The sequence below is a fragment of the Cajanus cajan genome, chromosome 4, assembly GCF_000230855.2.
Source record: "Cajanus cajan strain Asha chromosome 4, NIPB_CcT2T_4, whole genome shotgun sequence".
Classification (NCBI taxonomy): Eukaryota; Viridiplantae; Streptophyta; class Magnoliopsida; order Fabales; family Fabaceae; genus Cajanus; species Cajanus cajan.
Window position 1 is genome coordinate 76,237,688 of NC_138520.1, and position 19,165 is coordinate 76,256,852.

Genomic DNA, 19,165 nt, shown 5'->3' on the forward strand with positions numbered 1-19,165 from the left:
TTCAAATGTCACCTATAAAAATTGAAGGGAAGGCAATAGAAACTAAAATCATATCCTTTCAACTATATTATTATAGATCGGTATAAATAGGAGTATACAGGAAAATGTAGAAAATTTTAAATCTCTTTTCTCATCTTTTTAGACTCAATTTATATTTATTGAGCAATTTCACTTTAAGTTAATTAATTTTAAGAAAAAACTTAACATAATATCATAACTTATTGTTTATCTATGTGGATAGTCTATTATGATAGACATTGTCTATTCTAACAAACATACACAGAAGAGTTGCTGGAAACTTTTATATCTTCTGTTTCAATTTTTATAGCGCGACTTATGTATTAATAGCCAACTTCAACATATAGAAAGTGATTTTAAGATGAAATCCACAAGACAGTGCACTAATTGAAAGTTTTTTTTCTTGAACTGAGTCAAAAAGAAATATGACCGGTTAAAATCGAAATTTTAAATATTCAAACGACAAAACCTTCTTCTGGCCCTACAAATATTGGAGAAAGAAAGCCCGTGAAAGAATCATTGCCTAAGCAACATAAAGATGCCAAATGGACTATCTGCTCTTCTAAATTTTGACTACAATATCATCTGACATAGCACTCTAAGATTGGGTGAGAGTAATGTGCATAGTTTGGTTCCAAAATTGCATCTACTTATCGATTTACTCTTTCTTCAATGACTGCTTCAAGTATATAATTATTTTGTCTCTGTAGGCGGTGCAATTACTTTTGCAACTGAATCATATTGATTCCTAGGTTTTAAATACCGATTAGAAAGGCTATATAAATGAAGTCTTTGGGTTGTTATGCTTGAGGCATATATATGTTAACAATTAGCTATCAATTATCATCTAGTATAATTAGAAATACATAAGAAAGAATAATTTAATTTACAACGGTAGAATTAGTCTTAGGAAGGATACATATTATTGTATATCCGGGGTTCTTTATACATTATCCATTATTATTAAAGTCAACAAAGACTTTTAATTTAAATGAGATATTATTGGGTGGTGGTAGTTGGGTCTGAAAAAACAACCTGAAACGACGACTTTCCAACACGTTCGGGAAACAAATAAAGACAGAACATAAAATAAATTAATAAAAAAAAAAAAAAAAAAAAGACAAGTTCGTTGTTCCCGTTTTAAGCTTGATCTCTGAATCAATGTCAAATAAGTGACTCCAATTGCAACTCGTGTGAGCCGTGGCAAAGCTTTTGAATTTAGTTTCTCTCCTCTCTGTTTACCCTCCCCGGTATTAATCTTTCTTTTTCTCACTGCAAATTGGATTGCTTCTTAATTTTCCTCTTGATTATGGCTCAAAGCTAGCTTTTTGTTTTCTCTTTTTAAACTTGATCTTCTTTTTTAATTTTTGTTTTCTGAATTGTTGTTCGGTTGTTTCGCAATCTGATCATGAGATTCGTTTAGGGCGGAAGATTCTGGTGTTTCCCAACATCTCTTGTGCATTTGACTTTATTCAAATTAATAATTATTCATCTAAACATTTATTAAATGAATTATCCAGATTAAATTCTTATTCTGATCTCTGTAGTCTGTACCTTAGTTTTGTCTTACACTTTATTGTCTTTGTTTTACCAGCCTTAACTTTTGAACAAACGTGTACCTTTATGAAATTTGGATCGTAGTTCAAAAGGAAAATAAATAGAACTGTCTGGGGACATTAGGAGGAAATATGACTGATGAGTAATATTTTCTTTTTTCTTAAAAATAAAAGGTAACAGATTATTGTTCTTCCTTTTCATAGCAATCTTACTTGATAAGTACTTGTTATGTTGTGAAGATATTGCAGATACAGCAGGATCATGAGTGAGGCTTCTGAAAAGAAAGTTGTAAGAATTGATATTAGTTCTGATACTGTATGTCCGTGGTGCTTTGTTGGCAAAAGAAATCTTGACAAGGCCATAGCTGCGTCCAACGATGAATACAACTTTGAGGTCTAACACTCTCCTCTAGTCTCCCTCTATGTGTGTGTTTGTGTTTTGGAATCAAATATGTCTTGCATGTCCTGTGTTAATTTGCTATTTAACCAGAGGTTCTAACACTCTTGGAACCAAATATGCTGTTTATAGATAATATGGCATCCCTTTCTACTTAACCCCGATGCCCCTAAAGAAGGCATTGACAAGAGGGAATATTACAGAAGAAAGTTTGGATCACAGTCAGAACGGATGGAAGCTCGGATGTCTGAGGTTTATATTTTGAGTAAATTTAGATACAAGTTTAAAAGTATTTTTCAAAGTTTTTCTACTGAAAATAAAGTTTATTTCCAATAGAGAAACTCTTTATAATATTTTTAAACTTGTATTCAAACAAACTCTTTGTTAATCACTTTGTCTTATCATGATTCATGGTTGTATAGTCTATATTTCTTCCCATCAGTGAATTTTGAGCAAGTCATTATGTCCAATTGGTATTTGGCAGGTGTTCAAGAATGTTGGTCTGGAATATACTTTGTCTGGACTCACGTAAGATTGAGAATGATTTTTCCAATTCATCAATGGGCAAAGTTCTACACTTCTACAAGCCACTTTAGAAGTGGAGGGTTCTGAAGTTTTTGTCTAAATTGAAGTTCAACTAATATTGGTTTGATTATCTACAGGGGAAGCACTATTGACAGTCACAGGCTTATATATTATGCAAGACAGCAGGGTCTTGACAAGCAACATGATCTAGTTGAAGAACTTGCCGTTGGCTACTTCACACAGGGAAAATACATTGGTGACCAGTAAGTGATTTTGTGTTTCCTTTTCCAGTGGGAAGGGGGCGAGGTTCTATGTTTACAATAAGGGCTGTTTTATTGTTAATTTAGTTTTAATATACTGTCTACCAATTAGAAATAACTATATATGATTTTTAAAGTGATTATTACAGAAGTTAACAATTTCAATTATATGGCAATTCCTACATGAATGACAGATCAAAAAACTTTTACCACTGAGAGTGCATTTCTATTAAATTCTTTTTTTAGCGATCGTTTTGGTTGTTTGCTCAATTAATGGCACTTTAGCTTGATTACTCTAAGGCTTTCGAAGAGGATGTTCTAGACATTCCTTGAAGACATGCCCGTCTGTATCGATTTCAGTTCCTGAATTCCTTGCGGTTGAATATCTCATTTTTTATACACTTATAGAATTTTAAACTGCAAACTAATTTCGTCAATTTAGATGCATTTAAATACTAAGTTTTACGTATTATATATAATAAATCCAAAGACTAATAAAGTGGAATTGAATGTTCAGTATGAAACAAAATGGAGGTGGATGGGTGGTCTTTTGTCGTAGGATATTGCAGGACATTTATACCACAATATTCGAATCTAGTTCCTAAAATGACAGGCATTAATTATCATTCTTAATTTGGATGCAGTCAGTTTCTTCTGGAATCTGCTGCAAAGGTTGGTGTAGAAGGGGCAGAACAGTTTCTTAAGGACCCCAACAATGGATTGAAGGAGGTAATATTTATATATAGGCAAACTCCTTTATATGATGTGTTTTAAGATCGAAACATAACAAAAGTAAACTTTATTGAATTTAACTTCAAAATGATTAATGTTTTTTCTTCTTTTGGATGCTAACATCAAAGTGGTAGTATGATCATTTTAGTAGTTAGGCAATTGAATATCAATGCTGATCTTGCTTTCCATGACACTATCTACATAGGTTGAGGAAGAGCTCAAAACATATTCAGGAAACATTACAGGGGTTCCATATTACGTGGTTAGTCTATGCAATATTAAAATTCTTTCTTTGTATGTTCAGATTCATAATGGTAAAAATAGAAGTGATTGACTTATTGAATCATTTGGCAGATTAATGGGAACCAAAAGCTGAGCGGTGGACAACCCCCTGAAGTGTTCTTGAGAGCTTTCAAAGTTGCTACAAGTTGAATTTTTCAGCTCTTCACAGTAACTATTATCCTCTGTAAGAATAAAACCTTGGAAATAAGAAGTTGGCCCTTCACTGCTTTATGAAATGTGAAACTCGTATTGATATAATGTAAGACAATATATTATGTGTTATATAATACAATGTATACGGTCTCCGTGCGTGTCTTTGCACGCGTACCGGAAACAGCAATAATAAATTGTATTGAATGACTTTACTATTTAATTTTTTTTAATTGGTATTTTGCTATTTAAGGATATGTTTGATTCAAAGGAAGAGAGGAGATGAACACGAATGAAAGGAAAGAGGAGTTAGAAATTTTGCTTTATTAAGAGGGAAAAGAATGTAATTATTTTTTTATTTAGTTCATAAGAGAAGGAGAAATTTTTTTAAAACTAATTTATCTTTCTAGCATTATAACTTCAAATTTACTATAATCCATATTTTCCCTTTAAATTTTTTCAATATTAGAAGGGGGCTACAATTAAATGACATGCAATCTTGCTCCCCTCCACTCCTAAAAATTAAACCAAACAATAAAAGTTTATAAAAACTCTTCTTATACATTTCTTTTCAATCAAATATTGTATAATTGACATTGTACCAAATAAAAACAACAATAATTATGCAAATGTTTGATTTTGGTTAATTTTTACTAAGAAAAATACTACTAGCTTTTAAGTTCTACACCATTTGATTATCAACTTTTTTTTTTTTTCTGAAATCAAAAATATGAAAATAGAATTGTCCTATTATATAATGAAGTTATAGTTCAAGTACTTAAGAGCATCCCTAATATATAGAACTCATTTTAGATTTTTGATGTAATTTTTATACACCTCAATACTACATAAGATTAAAGAATTTTTTATATTTTTCAATAAAAAAAAACTTAATTTGAGTTCTTAATTCTTTTTATACGAATCTCACAATGAACTCTACTATTTCATATTTTATTTATAATTAAAATAACTTTTTTATATATAATTAAGAATTTTTTCTTGAGAATTATAATATAAAAATGGATTTTTCACCATGTCTAGATACTCCAATAGTAAAACTTACAAGAAATAATTATTGCTTATAATAACTTATTATCATTCGAACAAACAAATATCATGCACAACAGAAATGAGAGAGAGAAAGAGCAAGAGATTTTGAAATTAGATTTCACTTAAAAATTGATTTTATTTTTCTATTTCACATACACCACCTTTTATAGGCATTACAAAGTATAAGTAACATCTATCATTCTTCACTTAGCAAACCAAGGACGGTGCAGCCATTGTGGACAATGGTCAAAATTTCAAGTCGAGGTTGTAGCCATTCAACAATCAATATTATTGGCTTGATTTAATTTTCTAACATTACCTCATTTAAATCAAGCTTGTATCATTTCAAGCATTTTCTTCAACTTGTAAAATAACTCAATCTTTAATGGCTTCGTAAAAATTAGCAACTTGCTCTTCAGTTGGACAATAATTAATCCATTTGATATATCTGCCAATTATTTTGAGCTGAAAGAGAAACAATCATACGTATTGTATCCAACCTTACAACAGGTGCAAATACTTCAAAGTAATCAATATCTAATTTTTGCTTGTACTCTTTAGTCACCAACCTTGCTTTAAAGCGATCAACTTCTCCATTAGGATTGTATTTAGTCTTGTATACCCACTTTAATCCAATAGGCCTTTTATCTATTGGCAAATCTATTAATTCTCATGTTTCATTCTTTTCAATGGCATAAATTTCATCGGCCATTATTTTTCTCCATTTCTCATCGCTTGAGGCTTCTTCAAAAGTCACAGGCTCATAATCTGCAAATAAAGCAAAATTGGTAATCTCTTCATCAAACGGGTCATTATCATTATCAACAACATAATATTTCAATCTAGTTGGTAGTTAACGACATCTCCTTGGTCTATTAGGAGATTTTATTTCATCAACAACTGGATTTGGTTGTCCCTCAAACTCTTCATAGTTGTTGGAGATCACCATTTTCTCCTTTTGGGACTTAGGAGACCAATCTCACATGCCTTTCTCATCAAATGTCACATCTCTATTGATAATCATCTTCTTTGTCTCTAGATTGTAAAGTTTATATGTCTTTGAATTTGAGTTATAGTCAATGAAAACACACTTTTATCCTTTGTCATCCAATTTCTTTCTAAGCTGATTTGGCACATGTGTATATGCTGTGCATCCAAAAATTCTAAGATTCTAATTGATGCTCTCCTTCCACTCCAAGCTTTCTTCCGGTGTCTTGACATGAATACTCTTTGCTAGACACCTATTCAAGATATAGATAGCAGTAGCAACTGCTTCTGCCTAAAACTCCCTAAGCATCTATTTGGCCTTTAGCATATATCTCACCATATCCATGATTATTTTGTTCTTTCTTCCAGTAACTCCATTATGTTGAGACATGTATCTAGTTGTAAATTGGTGTTGAATTCCATGTTGTTCAAAGAAATTTCTATAAGCAAGATATTCTCGGCCTTTGCTTATTTTCAATACTTTGATTCTACAACCACTTTGCTCCTTTACAAATGCCTTAAACATCTTCAAGGCATGAGATGCTTTTGATTTCTGCTTTAAGAAGTGTACCCATGTCTTTGTACAGAAATATGAATAAACTATCTCTAATAGCTTCTTCGCCCTCCAAGACACTCTAGTTGGGAATGATTCTCTATGCTTCCTTCCAATCTCACACGTCTCACTTACACCATTAGGAATATCTACAACAAGCACGCTAGAAACATTACTTTCTTGACAGATAATTTAATCTAGAAAAATGAAAGTGTCCTAAACACATATGTCACAACCAATCATCATTGGGAATAATAGAACTCAAACAAGAAAACTTTTCATGACAAATTTTCAAAGGGAATAAGCGATTGGGGTCATTTTTACCGTAGCTATAAATCTTCCACTTTTTCCTATCAACATGCAATATCCATGATGAATTTGCATGTTGTAACTTTACTCTGATAGTTGTTTCATACTCAACATATTGTGGTGAAGACTAAGAATATAAAAAACATCAGAAATAAAATTTTGCAAACCATCTTTCAATCTGATATTAATATGGCTTTTCCCTAAAACAGGAATATTTGTGTTGTTTCCAAATCTCATAGTAGATTCTACTATTTCATCTAGAGATGAAAATAACTCCTTTTTCCCACACATATGATTGTTACGTCCAATATCCAAATATCAAATATTTTCATTCTTGGAAAATGTATTGCTTGCCAAAAATAAACTTTGTGGATTATAAGAATTATCACCAATATTTTGATGACTTTCTGCCACGTTCACCTATTGTCTAAATCTACACTCTGTAGCTTTGTGCCCAAACTTTCCACAATAGAAGCAATTAAAATTTGCTCTTTGTTGGAAATTGTTACCACATCCTTTTCCACACTTAGCAACACCAAAAGTTTTTCCTCCTCTTCCTTGATTGAATGACCCAAAATTGTTATCTCATCCTTAATTGAAATTTCGACGTCCTCTGCCTTTAGTTTCCTCAACCTCTTCCTCTATAACTTTCTTTTCCTCCATTATTGTAATTATCACGACCTCTACTTTTTGCGCTTTGATTGGTTTCAGCTGCATTGTTGAGATTCATTTGACTTTTTAAAGCTTCTTCATTTACTTTTTCTACCTTCTCCAAGATTCTACTCAGATGACTTTCAATGCTTCCTTGCAACTTTGTTATAGCCATGGTGTTTGTATCATGGACTCAATTATTGTAGTCACCACATGATCAAACTTCATCAGTATTGTTCGAAGAATTTTCTCTACCACTTTGCTATCAAGAATATCTTATCCATATACTCTCATTTTGTAACTCGTGAAAAATATTATTCCATGAGTTCAGAATTCGACATTTCATATCTTTTGTATTCTCTTTGCAGAGATTGCAACTTGAATTTTTGAGCTTTCTTTACTCTTTTATATGACAGCTTCAAAATATTTCACGCTTCTTTAATAGTTTTGGCAATTGCAATTTTGCCAAAAATAGAATAATCTACTCCTTAATGAAGTTGTGACAGCGTCAATTGGTCTCTCCTCCTAGCAGTATCATCAACTTCTTTTGTTAATCTTGGTTCAAAAAAATTCCAAATATTGTAAATTCTCAAATGTGTGCCCATCAAAGTCTCCTAATAGCTAAAATTTAATTTCTCATCTAGTTTGGGACCAAACCAAGTAATATTGTAACTAATGACTATATCTCTCTCAAAGATATAACGACTATTTTTTTTTTTCTTGACAAAGTGAAAACCCTCTTATTCCTCACTCACTCATATATTTTTTTCATTCACACTACTATCAGACTCTCAAGCTCTAATATCAATTATTATCATTCGAACAAACAAATATCATGCACAGCATAAACGGGAGAGAGAGAAAGAGAAAAGGAAAAAAGAGATTTTGAAATTATATTTCACTAAAAAAAAACTGATTCTATTTTTCTATTTTGCATCCCGTCTTTTATAGGCGTTACAAAGTATAAAACTTAATTATTAAATAACATTTATCATTCTTCACTTTGAAGCAAACCGAAGACAGTGAAACCATTGTGAACTGGTCAAAATTTCAAGTCGGTGCTGCAGCCATTCAACAGTCAATATTGTTGGCTTGATTTAATTTTCTCACAGAACCTAATTAAGAACTATTATTTGAGATGGCGGAAAGAAACAAACAACGGATTGCAAGACATCGCTTGTCTCGTTTGAGTTGTTTATTCGTGTTTTCCCTCACCAATTGTGTTATTATTATGTTGTTTACTTTTTAAATACCCTCAACCAATATGCATTTCGAAGTCTAATTTCAAATCTATCTCCATTTTACTCATTCATTAAAACGAACAAATTATTGCATGGATAAACAATGGTTAAGCTTTCAAAAGTACCCGTTTGACACATGCTTCCAAAAAAAGGGTAAAAACAGCATTGCGCTAATAAATAATGGTTTATATTATACGCCAACAACCTCAACCTTTTAGACCGAACCAATTATGTAAACAAATTATTTGGACGAAAAAAAAAAATCAGAGTACACCCAATCTGTACAATTTATAATATTAAGAGTTAAGTCATAATTATCATAAAATTAGAGTAAGAAAATTTTCAAATTTGGTTTTGTTACTTATTTCGGTTAATTTTAGAAATTAGCTTATTTTTAAGCCTATGTACTAGTGGGATCAGTTCAATTTTTGCTCTTTTGAATTCCTTCTATTTTTTGTACAGCTCATCAATTCCATTTAATTCGATTGGGAAAAAGGATGGCCAAACAACAAAAATTCGAACTAAAGGATGAAAAATATACCTTGGAAGAGTGGTTCCAAAATCCAAACTCATAACTAACAACAGAAACTAAAAAGAAAAAGAAATAGAGAAGAGATCATTCCATTACAAAATGTTGAAACCATGACAAAGTTCCCATCTAAAATGGCATTTTCTTTCAATCTTGGAAGAGTTTTGGCAAGTGAGAAAAGTATAAATATAGAAACAACTTGGATGAGATTGGCCTTACAATTATGATTAATAAAAGTTATATACTTACTATACAAGATAAGCGCTTAATCTGAAGTATTCACAATGTCTATACTTGTATTTTTCCTTTCCTCTGTTGGTATCATCCACGATATAAACCTTTTTAATCAGGATTAAGTCGTTTCATCGAATACCATCACCTACACCAAAATTAAAATAAATAAATATCATAATTCAGTAGACTCCAACTTCAAGTGCAGCTTTTTGCTTACCAATGTAGAATGCACACATTGTCAATAAAGAAATTATTATTCAAGTTCCAGCTCTCCAGTCATGCTCAGAGGTCAAATATATATTCAAGTGTCGTAGGTACAATTATAAAAGTTTGATCAATATCAATATTAAAATAATAGTAAAATAATAAATGATAGTGTGCAAGTTAAAAAAAATATTATTAGAATAAAGCTCAAATAGTCAGACACGTAAATTGCCAAAAAAGTAATATTTCACATATATACAATCTGAATGCAAGCTAGGTGGAAGTTATGTCAGCTAAAATAATCAGTTTCAAGCTCAAGCTGCTTCAACTAGAGTATGTTTTTGCCTTTCCATCTCCATTGATTATATATAAACTTATATTGTATAAAAGCACAAACTAATACTATTTCATCGGTTAATAGAACATGCCATTATGTTTGTAGTAACAAGTAACTGATACTTAACAACCAAGTGTCACAGAGTATACCAAACATTTCTGTTGGCAAAGCTACAGTTTCTAAAATGATAACAGCACTACAGATACACTCCAGTTCCCAGTATGGAATTCAATTATTTTACAAGTTTGGGAATGACATCAAAATAAAGCTCATCAGCAAAGAAAATTGATAGTAATACATGTACCAATGAACTACGAAGGCATTAGGATACTGACAAACTAATTTGCCATCAGATCAAGTAGAATATTAATTGCAAAAGAGTTCTCATAGAGGAAGGGGAGGATTGTAAGAAGTTCCATAAAAAAATTACACAAGACATGGTGTAATAACAATAACTAGTTATTGTAGAATAGAAATGAATTATAATTATACCTGTTATTTATTGTGACAAATAATTCCTATACCCTTTTTTAAATATACTTTTTGTACTTTAATTTCATTTCAATTTCTTCCTACAACATTTTCTGTACCCAAAAAGTCTCGTCATATAAAGCCAGATCAAATTCATCCCAAATGGAAATTCCATCTATTTAGTTCCTTGTATGGAATATCTCGACATAATAGCACATACTCTGTCCAACATGGCAATTATGTAGCAAAAACATAAATTTTTAGCATGTGGCAATATCACAAGCCAATTCCCTCGTCACTAACACCTGTAATGAAGCAACAATTGTTCCGCTCACCAAAATCATGGATAAGGAACAGAAAAATGCCTAAAAAATCATGGGTTGGTATTTTCTGCTAGACAAACTGGAATGAAATTATTAACATGATTTTATAAGCCTGGGATATAGTGAATAGTACCCCCAAAAAGTGAAGTGTCACTTAATTTTTGGTCAGCAAATTGTGTAAAAGATTAAAACTATGATCTTTTTCTTATGAATATGAAGTTATCATTCATATATTTTTTTATTATATCATATTTGAAATAATGCCATGCATTGCACGGGAACTAATTTGGTAGCCTGATGTTTGCCATGCTAGCATGCCAATAAATAAATTGACTTTGAATACTAGCTTTTGCCCCTTCGAAGATTTCCAATTGAAATGTTCCCACTTCCAAAATGTGTGACAACACGTTGGCACACAAACCAAATGAACAGGCAGAATTTAACCTGTTTGCTAGTTTGTTCTGGAACTAGCTGGTTCAAAATCAGTTTGCAAGGATTTGCACTCTGGACCCCATATGATTTACAGAGCTGAACCAGAGACATGGTCAATCCACTGGTTTCTGGTTGAACTGACTGGTCCAGCCCAGTTCTCAACCTACTGATTTTATGTGTTCTATGCTCTAATTTCAGAGAGAAATATTTCAGAAATTACCAAATTAATATTACCTTCCCACAAACAGGACAGTTGTCACTTCTTTCCATCCACTCATAAATGCAACCAAGATGAAAATGATGAGAGCATTTTGTCACTATCTTTGGATTCTCTTCAGTGTACTCTGCAAGCAAACATAATTGCAACGAATGTAAGAATCTGATAAAGTTCCTATTCTCTATATAATGTGTTTCCTGGCATTAACAAGTACAACCTTTTTTTTTACAAGTATTGTAAGTTTACAGGCATAATAATAATCAGAAGTCAGAAGTTAAGGATTGCCCTCCTCCATTATCGTGCTGAAGTTACATTCAAAATTTGAAGCCAGTGTTGCATCTATTAATAAATTATGCTTTTCTGCATTTGAGATCAACTAATAGAATAGCATAAAGAAAACATTGAACAAGGCATGTTTTATTTTCTCTAATTATTTAAAATATATGGCCTTCATTTTTCCTCTTTGCAATTAAAGAAAGGGAAGTCACACATGACAGTCAGAATATCATTTAAAATAAATACACCAAATAAAAGTATAATATCCAAGTAATAATGTACAAGGGAAGACATATCAAAAGGCAACCAATAGACCATAGTCATCAATAGTGCACTCAAGCACAACTATCACATAAGAACATCAAGGAGCAGCCTGGAGGCATTATCCATTCACTGTCATGTTGTGTTTTGAAGTAGGTCACGATTGCTATTCTTTACAAGCCAAAACCCCCACTTTCCTTCCATGTTTTGAGCGTTATTGAAGCTGGCTTTTAGAATATTTTTGTGGTTTCCCCATATTTTATATCAGAGAATAGAAACCACATGTTTCTGATTCAAGACTAAACATGTTCTTCTATCATGCATACATTGGAGATGGAGAGTTCAGACCAAAAGACAAGATTAATGCCAAACTCCTCCCTTTTTGAGCACCAATACAGATTTCTGGTGGCATTTCCAGAAACACTTTGCACTTCAGCATTATTACAGATAAAGCCTGCCTTTAATCATAATAGCACAACCCTCATTTTGTCTCTGTTTTGTTCATGTTCTTGCTAATTCAGAAAGGTCTCTATCCTTTTTCTTATCAGCACATTCTTGTAGTTCTTTTTCTCTGTTTTGTGTTAAAGAGAGATAGTCTCACATGATGCATTTATATTTTCAAAATGGTCTCACTGTGTTCTCCTATATTTCAAAGAGATTTCGCTTTTAAAATTTTAATTTCAGAGTTTGGAGGTCACAAGAGTTCTCAAGGTGAGACTTGGTATAGCAGTAAGATTGCTGCCTTGCAGCACAGAGGCATGGAGGTCACAAGTTCAAATTCTGGGAATAGCCATCATACAGGAGTAAAACTGCTGCATACATCTACCATTCCCATACCCCCCCTAATCCCCATTACCCCCCCTAATCCCCATTAATCGGGAGCCTCATGCATTGACCACCCTTATTTTTATAGACTTTAGGGGTAACTAACTTGTGAGTTTATCTCAAGACAACTATTTTTAATATTCATTATGAATATAATGTGTCTTTAATTTTGGGTATTTTTTTATTTTTGAGCATTTTATATATGTCTAGTATAACTCTTTAGAATTTGAGCTTGGAACCTAAGGGGAGTGTATTAGTTTAGGATTTCAAAAGACTTATTTTAAGTAAAATAAATCCGAAATCAGAATTTTATATCACTTAAAAATAATCCAGTAGTATTCAATTTGAATTTTCAAGATTTTTTAAAGAGTCCATTAAAATCCATTAGTATTCATTTGAGACTTTTTACAACTTAAAAACAATCCATTAGTATTTAAAAATATAAGAATTTTAAAAGGAGACGAATTTTGAAGGACTTTTTAGTAGTATCTATAAATGTCAAATTCATAAAACAATCTTATCCAAACCCATCAAAACATCAAAATTTGGAAGATTGTTTAAAATGACTTTTCAAGTGCTTCAAGAATTTCCAAGTGAGTTTTTCATCTCTTTTTTCTATGCTCTTGTCTTCTCCATTTTTTTCTCTACTAATAATATTGCATTACTACTATATATAATATTGTACTACTGTTCCCATTCCATTCCCCTATTTGGTGAAATTTCAATACGTAAATGACAGTGCCATTGACTTGCTTTATTTTTCTCTCCGTCCTCTTTAATTGAGTTGTTTTTATTTTGCTCTATTTAGTTGAGTTTATTCCTCAGATATATAACAAAGAAAATGCTTGAAATTTCAACTTTTAAATAGTAATTTTTTTATAATACGCGTCAAGAAAAAGAAAAGGTGAAAACTAAAATTGATATCATGATCTCTACAATTAACTGTTTCAAGACCTTGTAATCAATTTAGATTTATTAGAACAAAATAGATAAATATATATATATAAGATGAATTTGAGTTAGGGTTTTTGTGAGTAGAATAAGATGATAATGGATCTTAGTTGGGGGAAGAACCCTCTCAGGACAAAAACAGCAATCTCTCTTCCTCCCTTGAGTTTGTTACTATTATCTTCCTCCTTCTATGACTCAACAATTATTTTATTTCTTTTTTTTACTATGAATTTTATTTTTTTAATTTTTATATTGTAAAATTAGGATATTTTAAATTTTTAAACGGAAATTAACATAAGACATTGTGGTATCTTACAATTTAATACTAAAAATATTTCTTTGCGAGTGAATAATTGAAAGCAATTAAAAATTTGTCTTTGACTCTTTTTAAATTTGAATGTATGAAAAAAATCTTGAACTTTTATCGTATGTCAAAAATCCACGAAATTCCGCAAAGCGCAAAGTTTACAAAGTCCTGCAGAATCCATTCAAATTATGACTTAAAAGTCTTGCAGAATCTATTAAAATCTTGATTTAAAGTTTTGCAGAATCCTGCAAAGTCTTTTAAAATCCACAAAAAAAATTTCAACTAAAAATGTCCTTTAAAATCCTAGTTCAATACACCCTCCTAACTCATCCTCACAAAACCATCTTGTAAGGAAAGAATTATCCAAGTTTTATATAAGCCATGTCTTTAGTGGATGTGGGACTAAGCACCACTCTTGAGGTTGCAATTAAGAGTTGCAATTTAAGGCACCCCCCCCCCAACACACACACAAAAACACATAGACCACAAAGTTATCACAATTTTGGTGGCTTTCCAATAATAAATTATTTATCTTTTATCTATAACCTTCAGTATAACAATCATCCTGCTATAGCATTTCTGAAGTTAGCCATTTTGATTGCCCAGAATTGATAACTTTGCTAAGGATCAATATTTAATGCAAAATTGATCCCCCAGCATCATGCCATCATGTGACATTTAGATGAAACTTCAAGTGTAAATTAAGAAGAAAAAAATTCTTACCTTCAAGACAGGTCGGGCAAACATCCTCCTCTTCCGATGATGATGATGATGAATAGACAAGCCCAGGTCCATTCGTAAGTTTTGCTGATGAAAGTCTTACCGAAGACTTAGAACGGTATTCCTTTGATCCATCTTCACTGGTATCATTCCATTTACCACCCGAATTTAAAGATTCTAAATCAGCATCTAAATCACCTCTTAGAGGTTCCGACTCTTCATTCAAATGACTTGAACCTTTCTCACGTCTTGACACTAGTCCATCACGCTGTGAACGGAAAAACCTGGGGTCTGCATCATAAGGCAAGGGCCTTGGAGGAGAACGGTACATGTCAGATAGAGAATTATCAAGTGAAGCTGTAGAAGTCATAGATGCTGCGCCCTGTATAGATGAAGGAATCGCATGCACTTCCCCTCTACGGAATATTGATGCATACTGAAATTTGAGTTAGATTGGAAAAGAGTTATATTATATATGGCGTACAGTTCCATTCCTTAAAAATGGATCTAGGACTAAAATATTCTTCAAAATATTATCTACCGAATAACATACAAAGAGATCGATACAATCAAATTAACACCAAACTACTTAAATTAACAGATGCAGCAAAGCTTTCATAAACTAAGTTATAGATGAAATTTTCTTTCTTATTTGATTATATACAAGCACGTTAGCACCAGAGCTTCAAGAAAAAATATCCCTCCCACAATAAGCTAAAGGGTAACTTAAATTTGAGACTCACTTCCAACATTTTTAATTCTCATAGGACATAAATTTGGATAATTAGAACATAAAGCTCGAGACTAAAGGTTTTCCAGAACACTAAAGAAGCAAAAGCCAGCAATCTCTGCATACGACTTCAATTATGAGTACTTTTCACATTATATGGTCCTGAACAAAAAAAACAATAGAGAGGAAGCTTAACAATACTAACAAAGAAAACAGCACAAGCTCCTGAAACTGTAACAGGTATGTTTTCCACTTCACAAGTATGGAATTCCAGGCAAAACTAATGCATCGGGACATCAAATTCAAACTATGGAACAAACCACATAAGACAGGGTCCAAAAGTGAAACAAAAGAAAATGAGAGAATGGAAGAGAAGATGGAGTTTGGAGTTAGAGACATACCACAGTCAAAAAGTTCTGTACGAAGCAACTAAGACACACACAGTTCCTATATACAGGACTATTTGGATTCATGTAATCTTCAAAATTATCAACATTCAAACAGCAACAAACTGAACCCATTGTTTCAGCTTCAATATCCCTCTCTCTTTCAGCTTAATTTTTTCTCGCTCTTCAACTCAACAGATCACCAAAACATTGATGCCGCTAAATGCAAGCTTTGAGAAAAGGAGACCCCAGCAGCACTGGCCAATAACAATGCGTTCATAAATAAATAAAGGAGAGAGGATTCTAAGCTCGCAGAAGTCCAATTGCCTCCGCAAACCAGTACCCTCCCTCTTCTGTTCAGATGATCTGTAATATGGATAAGCAAACTTTGATTCTCTTGATCACCTGAAACATACACCAAAACTGCGTAAGTATCACTAAAACCATTTGGGAAAGTTGAAGCATAAGCTTTCAGTCATGCAATTTGACAAATCAGAATAAAATAAATCTCTAAAGGCCTGCATTCAGCAATGCAATTCAACTAATGCTGATGCTTCAAATCCAAAGCATCATGTATACAAATTACAAAACATCATTGGCAAATCAAGAGTCCAAAATAAGATCAACATACTGTTCTCCAGGGGTAAAAAAAAAAGTACAATAAAACTTAGAGAACAACAAAAACATGAAAAAAAGACTAATGCAAATTTGAGTGTTTCAAGGAAAAGCTATAATCTGTTTGCAATGTTCCTTCAAACTCTGGCAAAAATGATTCGTTACTTCACTGGTAAGCCATGCTAGTACATCAACCAGCATAAGGATCATCATTTGCCTTTTAGCTGAAAAATCGCAATCACTAATTTTACTATTTATTTAGACAACAACCTTAAACATGGAAGCAAACCAGGCCCTCCATCCTAGGAATTGAAACATTAAAACATAAAATAAAGAGGCAAAATTACACGCATCAATTGTCTAGAAAAATACACCTGAATTTCCCAAAAAAAGAATTAAAAAAATATAATAATAAAAAAGCCCAAGTTGTTGAACCCCGTAAAAGAAAAAATAAGATACCCAGTCGCGATTATCAAATAAGAAGGCAACAATACGATCAAAAACGGAAGAGGGTGTGCGAGAAAACGACAAAGGTGGAATTTTGAAGAGGAAAAAAAAAGGTACCTGAGAGAGAGTTTTGAATGAAATTGTGGTTGGGGGAAGAGAAGGATAGAGAGATGAAGAAGATTGAGATTGTTAATCGAGTTTTCTAAAAGGGGGGTTTTGGAGTTTTCGGGAAATTTTGATAGAACGAATGATTCGCCAGATCAGAGGAAGCAAAACACTTCTCTTTCTCTCTCTTGTGTATGATATCCCTTCTTTCGGTGGGTGGGTGGTGGAATCTTTAACCCTTCCAAACTTTATGTTATTCAAATTCTGAAGGACAGTGACTCTTCTTTTTCTAATTAAAATTAAAAAATATTGGTAACATACTCATTCATGACACAGTGACACATGTTGTCCCTCCGATCATCGTATACTCCAACAAGTGCAAACATCCCTAAGAACATTTTTCTCCAGCTTTTTTTTTTTAATGAAATTATTTTATCTTTTAAATGAATATTTTTATTAAATAATTGTAAATTGTATTTTTATTGCAGATAAAAAATTCTTACTACTCATATAATTATTATTTCTTTCTTTCTTTATATTTCTTATTTTTCATTTCGTAATCTTTATTTTCTCTCACTGTATTCGATACGTAATTGTTTTTATAGTTTTTTTTATAAAAAATAAATAAAGATAAGAAAAGTTTTGATTTCACTAATATAATATTATCATCACACGTCTACATAAGGGGAAAATGTTGAGTATTGAAGTAATAGTAACAATAAGAAATGCGATAAACAAATTATCCCATACACTTTTTTCAACATATTTTTTTATAATTAGTTAAAATTCTAACCAAATAGAATAAGTATGATAAAATAATATATTACTAATACTCTTGTTATCGATAATTCAAATGTATTTTTTTAAGATTAAAACGATAATAAATAATTAAAATTTAAGAATTAAATTGAATATAATATATGTACCAACATTATAAGTCTTAATAAAGTAAAGGAAAAAAGTTAATTTTTATTTTTTTTGGTTGACTTTAGTATATGTGTCTTCTTTTTTTTATACATGTGATTAACTCATGTATGACATATATTGTTTACTTATGTGCTATGCAAATCCGCAAATAACATGTTAATTAAAGATAAATATTAACTTTAATAATAGTAAATTAATATATGGATAGTAGTATAATGATATTTTCACCTTTTAAAAACTTTATTCTTTAATTTTTATGTTTTTTTAAAAATACAATAAATTACACCTTTATTCTTTATTTGTTGGGGTTGATTTAATAGGGAAAAGATGAATTAGAGTGGATTTTTTATATAAAAAAAGACTTATGTTTGATAAAAGGTATTTAAAAGAAATTGTGAAGAATTAAAAGTGATTTTTCTTATTATTTTTTTATACATTATCAATTATGGAAATTCTTGTGAAATTTGTGAAACAATCATCTAAATTTTTCAAGCTAAACTCATGTGTATTTATTTAATTATTTGTCACTCTCATGACTCATACGAAGTAACTCTATGAACAAAAGTTTATTGTCATATGATGTTTCTAGAAGTACAATATTCAATTATGAATATTTCATATTTCATTATGATCACTATTATGCATTTTAAATATTAAAACACTCATCATATTCAAAATATTCAATTATGTTTGGATAATAATGGATTATAGAACTCATCATATTCCACTATATTTAAATGTTAATGCATTATATAATTAATACAAAAAAGGATTAAAGTAGCATAATTAATTATATTATTAAATTATATACAAAAAATATTTTAATTCAAAATATATATAATTATAAAAAGTAAAATAAATACAAAATTATTTATATTATCTATTTATTTATATATAAAAAATGAATTATATAAAATATTAATTTTCTTTTATTTCTCACACGATTCCATCTTATCAAAGAACTACTGATTTCACAATATTTCAATTTATGTCTTATCTATTTTTTTATTAAATTAATTTTTTTACCAATTTGCTCCCATTTTCTTCGATTTCTTGCCCTCTTCAAACAATTAAAATATCGAATATCCTCGCAACAATTTCAAATTTCAAAGCATATTATAATGCTTTTATAAAATAATATTTGATGAGCCGGCACG

The 19,165-nt window shown here is 31.1% G+C and overlaps 2 protein-coding genes across 5 annotated transcripts; one reads left to right on the forward strand and one right to left on the reverse strand.

Moving 5' to 3' along the window:
- The first annotated feature begins 1,107 nt into the window (after nt 1-1,107).
- Nucleotides 1,108-4,143, forward strand: LOC109796266 (Thioredoxin superfamily protein). Of its 3 annotated transcripts, none has more exons than XM_020355950.3 (8): nt 1,108-1,268; nt 1,815-1,968; nt 2,104-2,223; nt 2,456-2,499; nt 2,634-2,759; nt 3,401-3,485; nt 3,694-3,750; nt 3,843-4,143. In XM_020355950.3, exons 2-8 carry the CDS (start codon nt 1,837-1,839, stop codon nt 3,918-3,920), a joined length of 642 nt encoding a protein of 213 aa, XP_020211539.1. In that variant the 5' UTR covers nt 1,108-1,268; nt 1,815-1,836; the 3' UTR covers nt 3,921-4,143. The 3 variants fall into 3 exon arrangements, with proteins under 3 accessions (XP_020211539.1, XP_020211542.1, XP_082929228.1); XM_020355953.3 differs by having other exon boundaries at nt 1,114-1,268; nt 1,824-1,968; XM_083073102.1 differs by lacking the exon at nt 1,108-1,268 and adding an exon at nt 1,699-1,748 and having other exon boundaries at nt 1,824-1,968.
- Nucleotides 4,144-9,316: 5,173 nt separating this feature from the next.
- On the reverse strand, nt 9,317-17,320 carry LOC109795225 (E3 ubiquitin-protein ligase At3g02290). 2 transcript variants are annotated; one of them, XM_083073103.1, is made up of 5 exons: nt 17,094-17,320; nt 15,930-16,319; nt 14,802-15,234; nt 11,476-11,585; nt 9,317-9,619 (listed from the first exon to the last, which is right to left on the reverse strand). In XM_083073103.1, the coding sequence occupies exons 2-5, from the start codon at nt 16,047-16,049 to the stop codon at nt 9,593-9,595; spliced, it is 690 nt and encodes a 229-aa protein (XP_082929229.1). In that variant the 5' UTR covers nt 16,050-16,319; nt 17,094-17,320; the 3' UTR covers nt 9,317-9,592. The 2 variants fall into 2 exon arrangements, with proteins under 2 accessions (XP_082929229.1, XP_082929230.1); XM_083073104.1 differs by lacking the exon at nt 17,094-17,320 and adding an exon at nt 16,989-17,061.
- Nucleotides 17,321-19,165: the final 1,845 nt, after the last annotated feature.

Bases quoted from the DNA above. Each gene is read 5' to 3' on its own strand.
- LOC109796266 (XM_083073102.1), top strand. From the start codon at position 1,714: ATGAGTAATATTTTCTTTTTTCTTAAAAATAAAAG. The intron at 1,969-2,103 runs GTCTAACACTCT...TGCTGTTTATAG, and splicing joins ACGATGAATACAACTTTGAG to ATAATATGGCATCCCTTTCT. The intron at 2,760-3,400 runs GTAAGTGATTTT...ATTTGGATGCAG, and splicing joins GGAAAATACATTGGTGACCA to TCAGTTTCTTCTGGAATCTG.
- LOC109795225 (XM_083073103.1), bottom strand. From the start codon at position 16,049: ATGGGTTCAGTTTGTTGCTGTTTGAATGTTGATAATTTTGAAGATTAC. The intron at 15,235-15,929 runs GTATGTCTCTAA...CTCAAATTTCAG, and splicing joins TACAGAACTTTTTGACTGTG to TATGCATCAATATTCCGTAG. The intron at 9,620-11,475 runs GTAATATTAATT...ATTTTGGTGTAG, and splicing joins ACTGTCCTGTTTGTGGGAAG to GTGATGGTATTCGATGAAAC.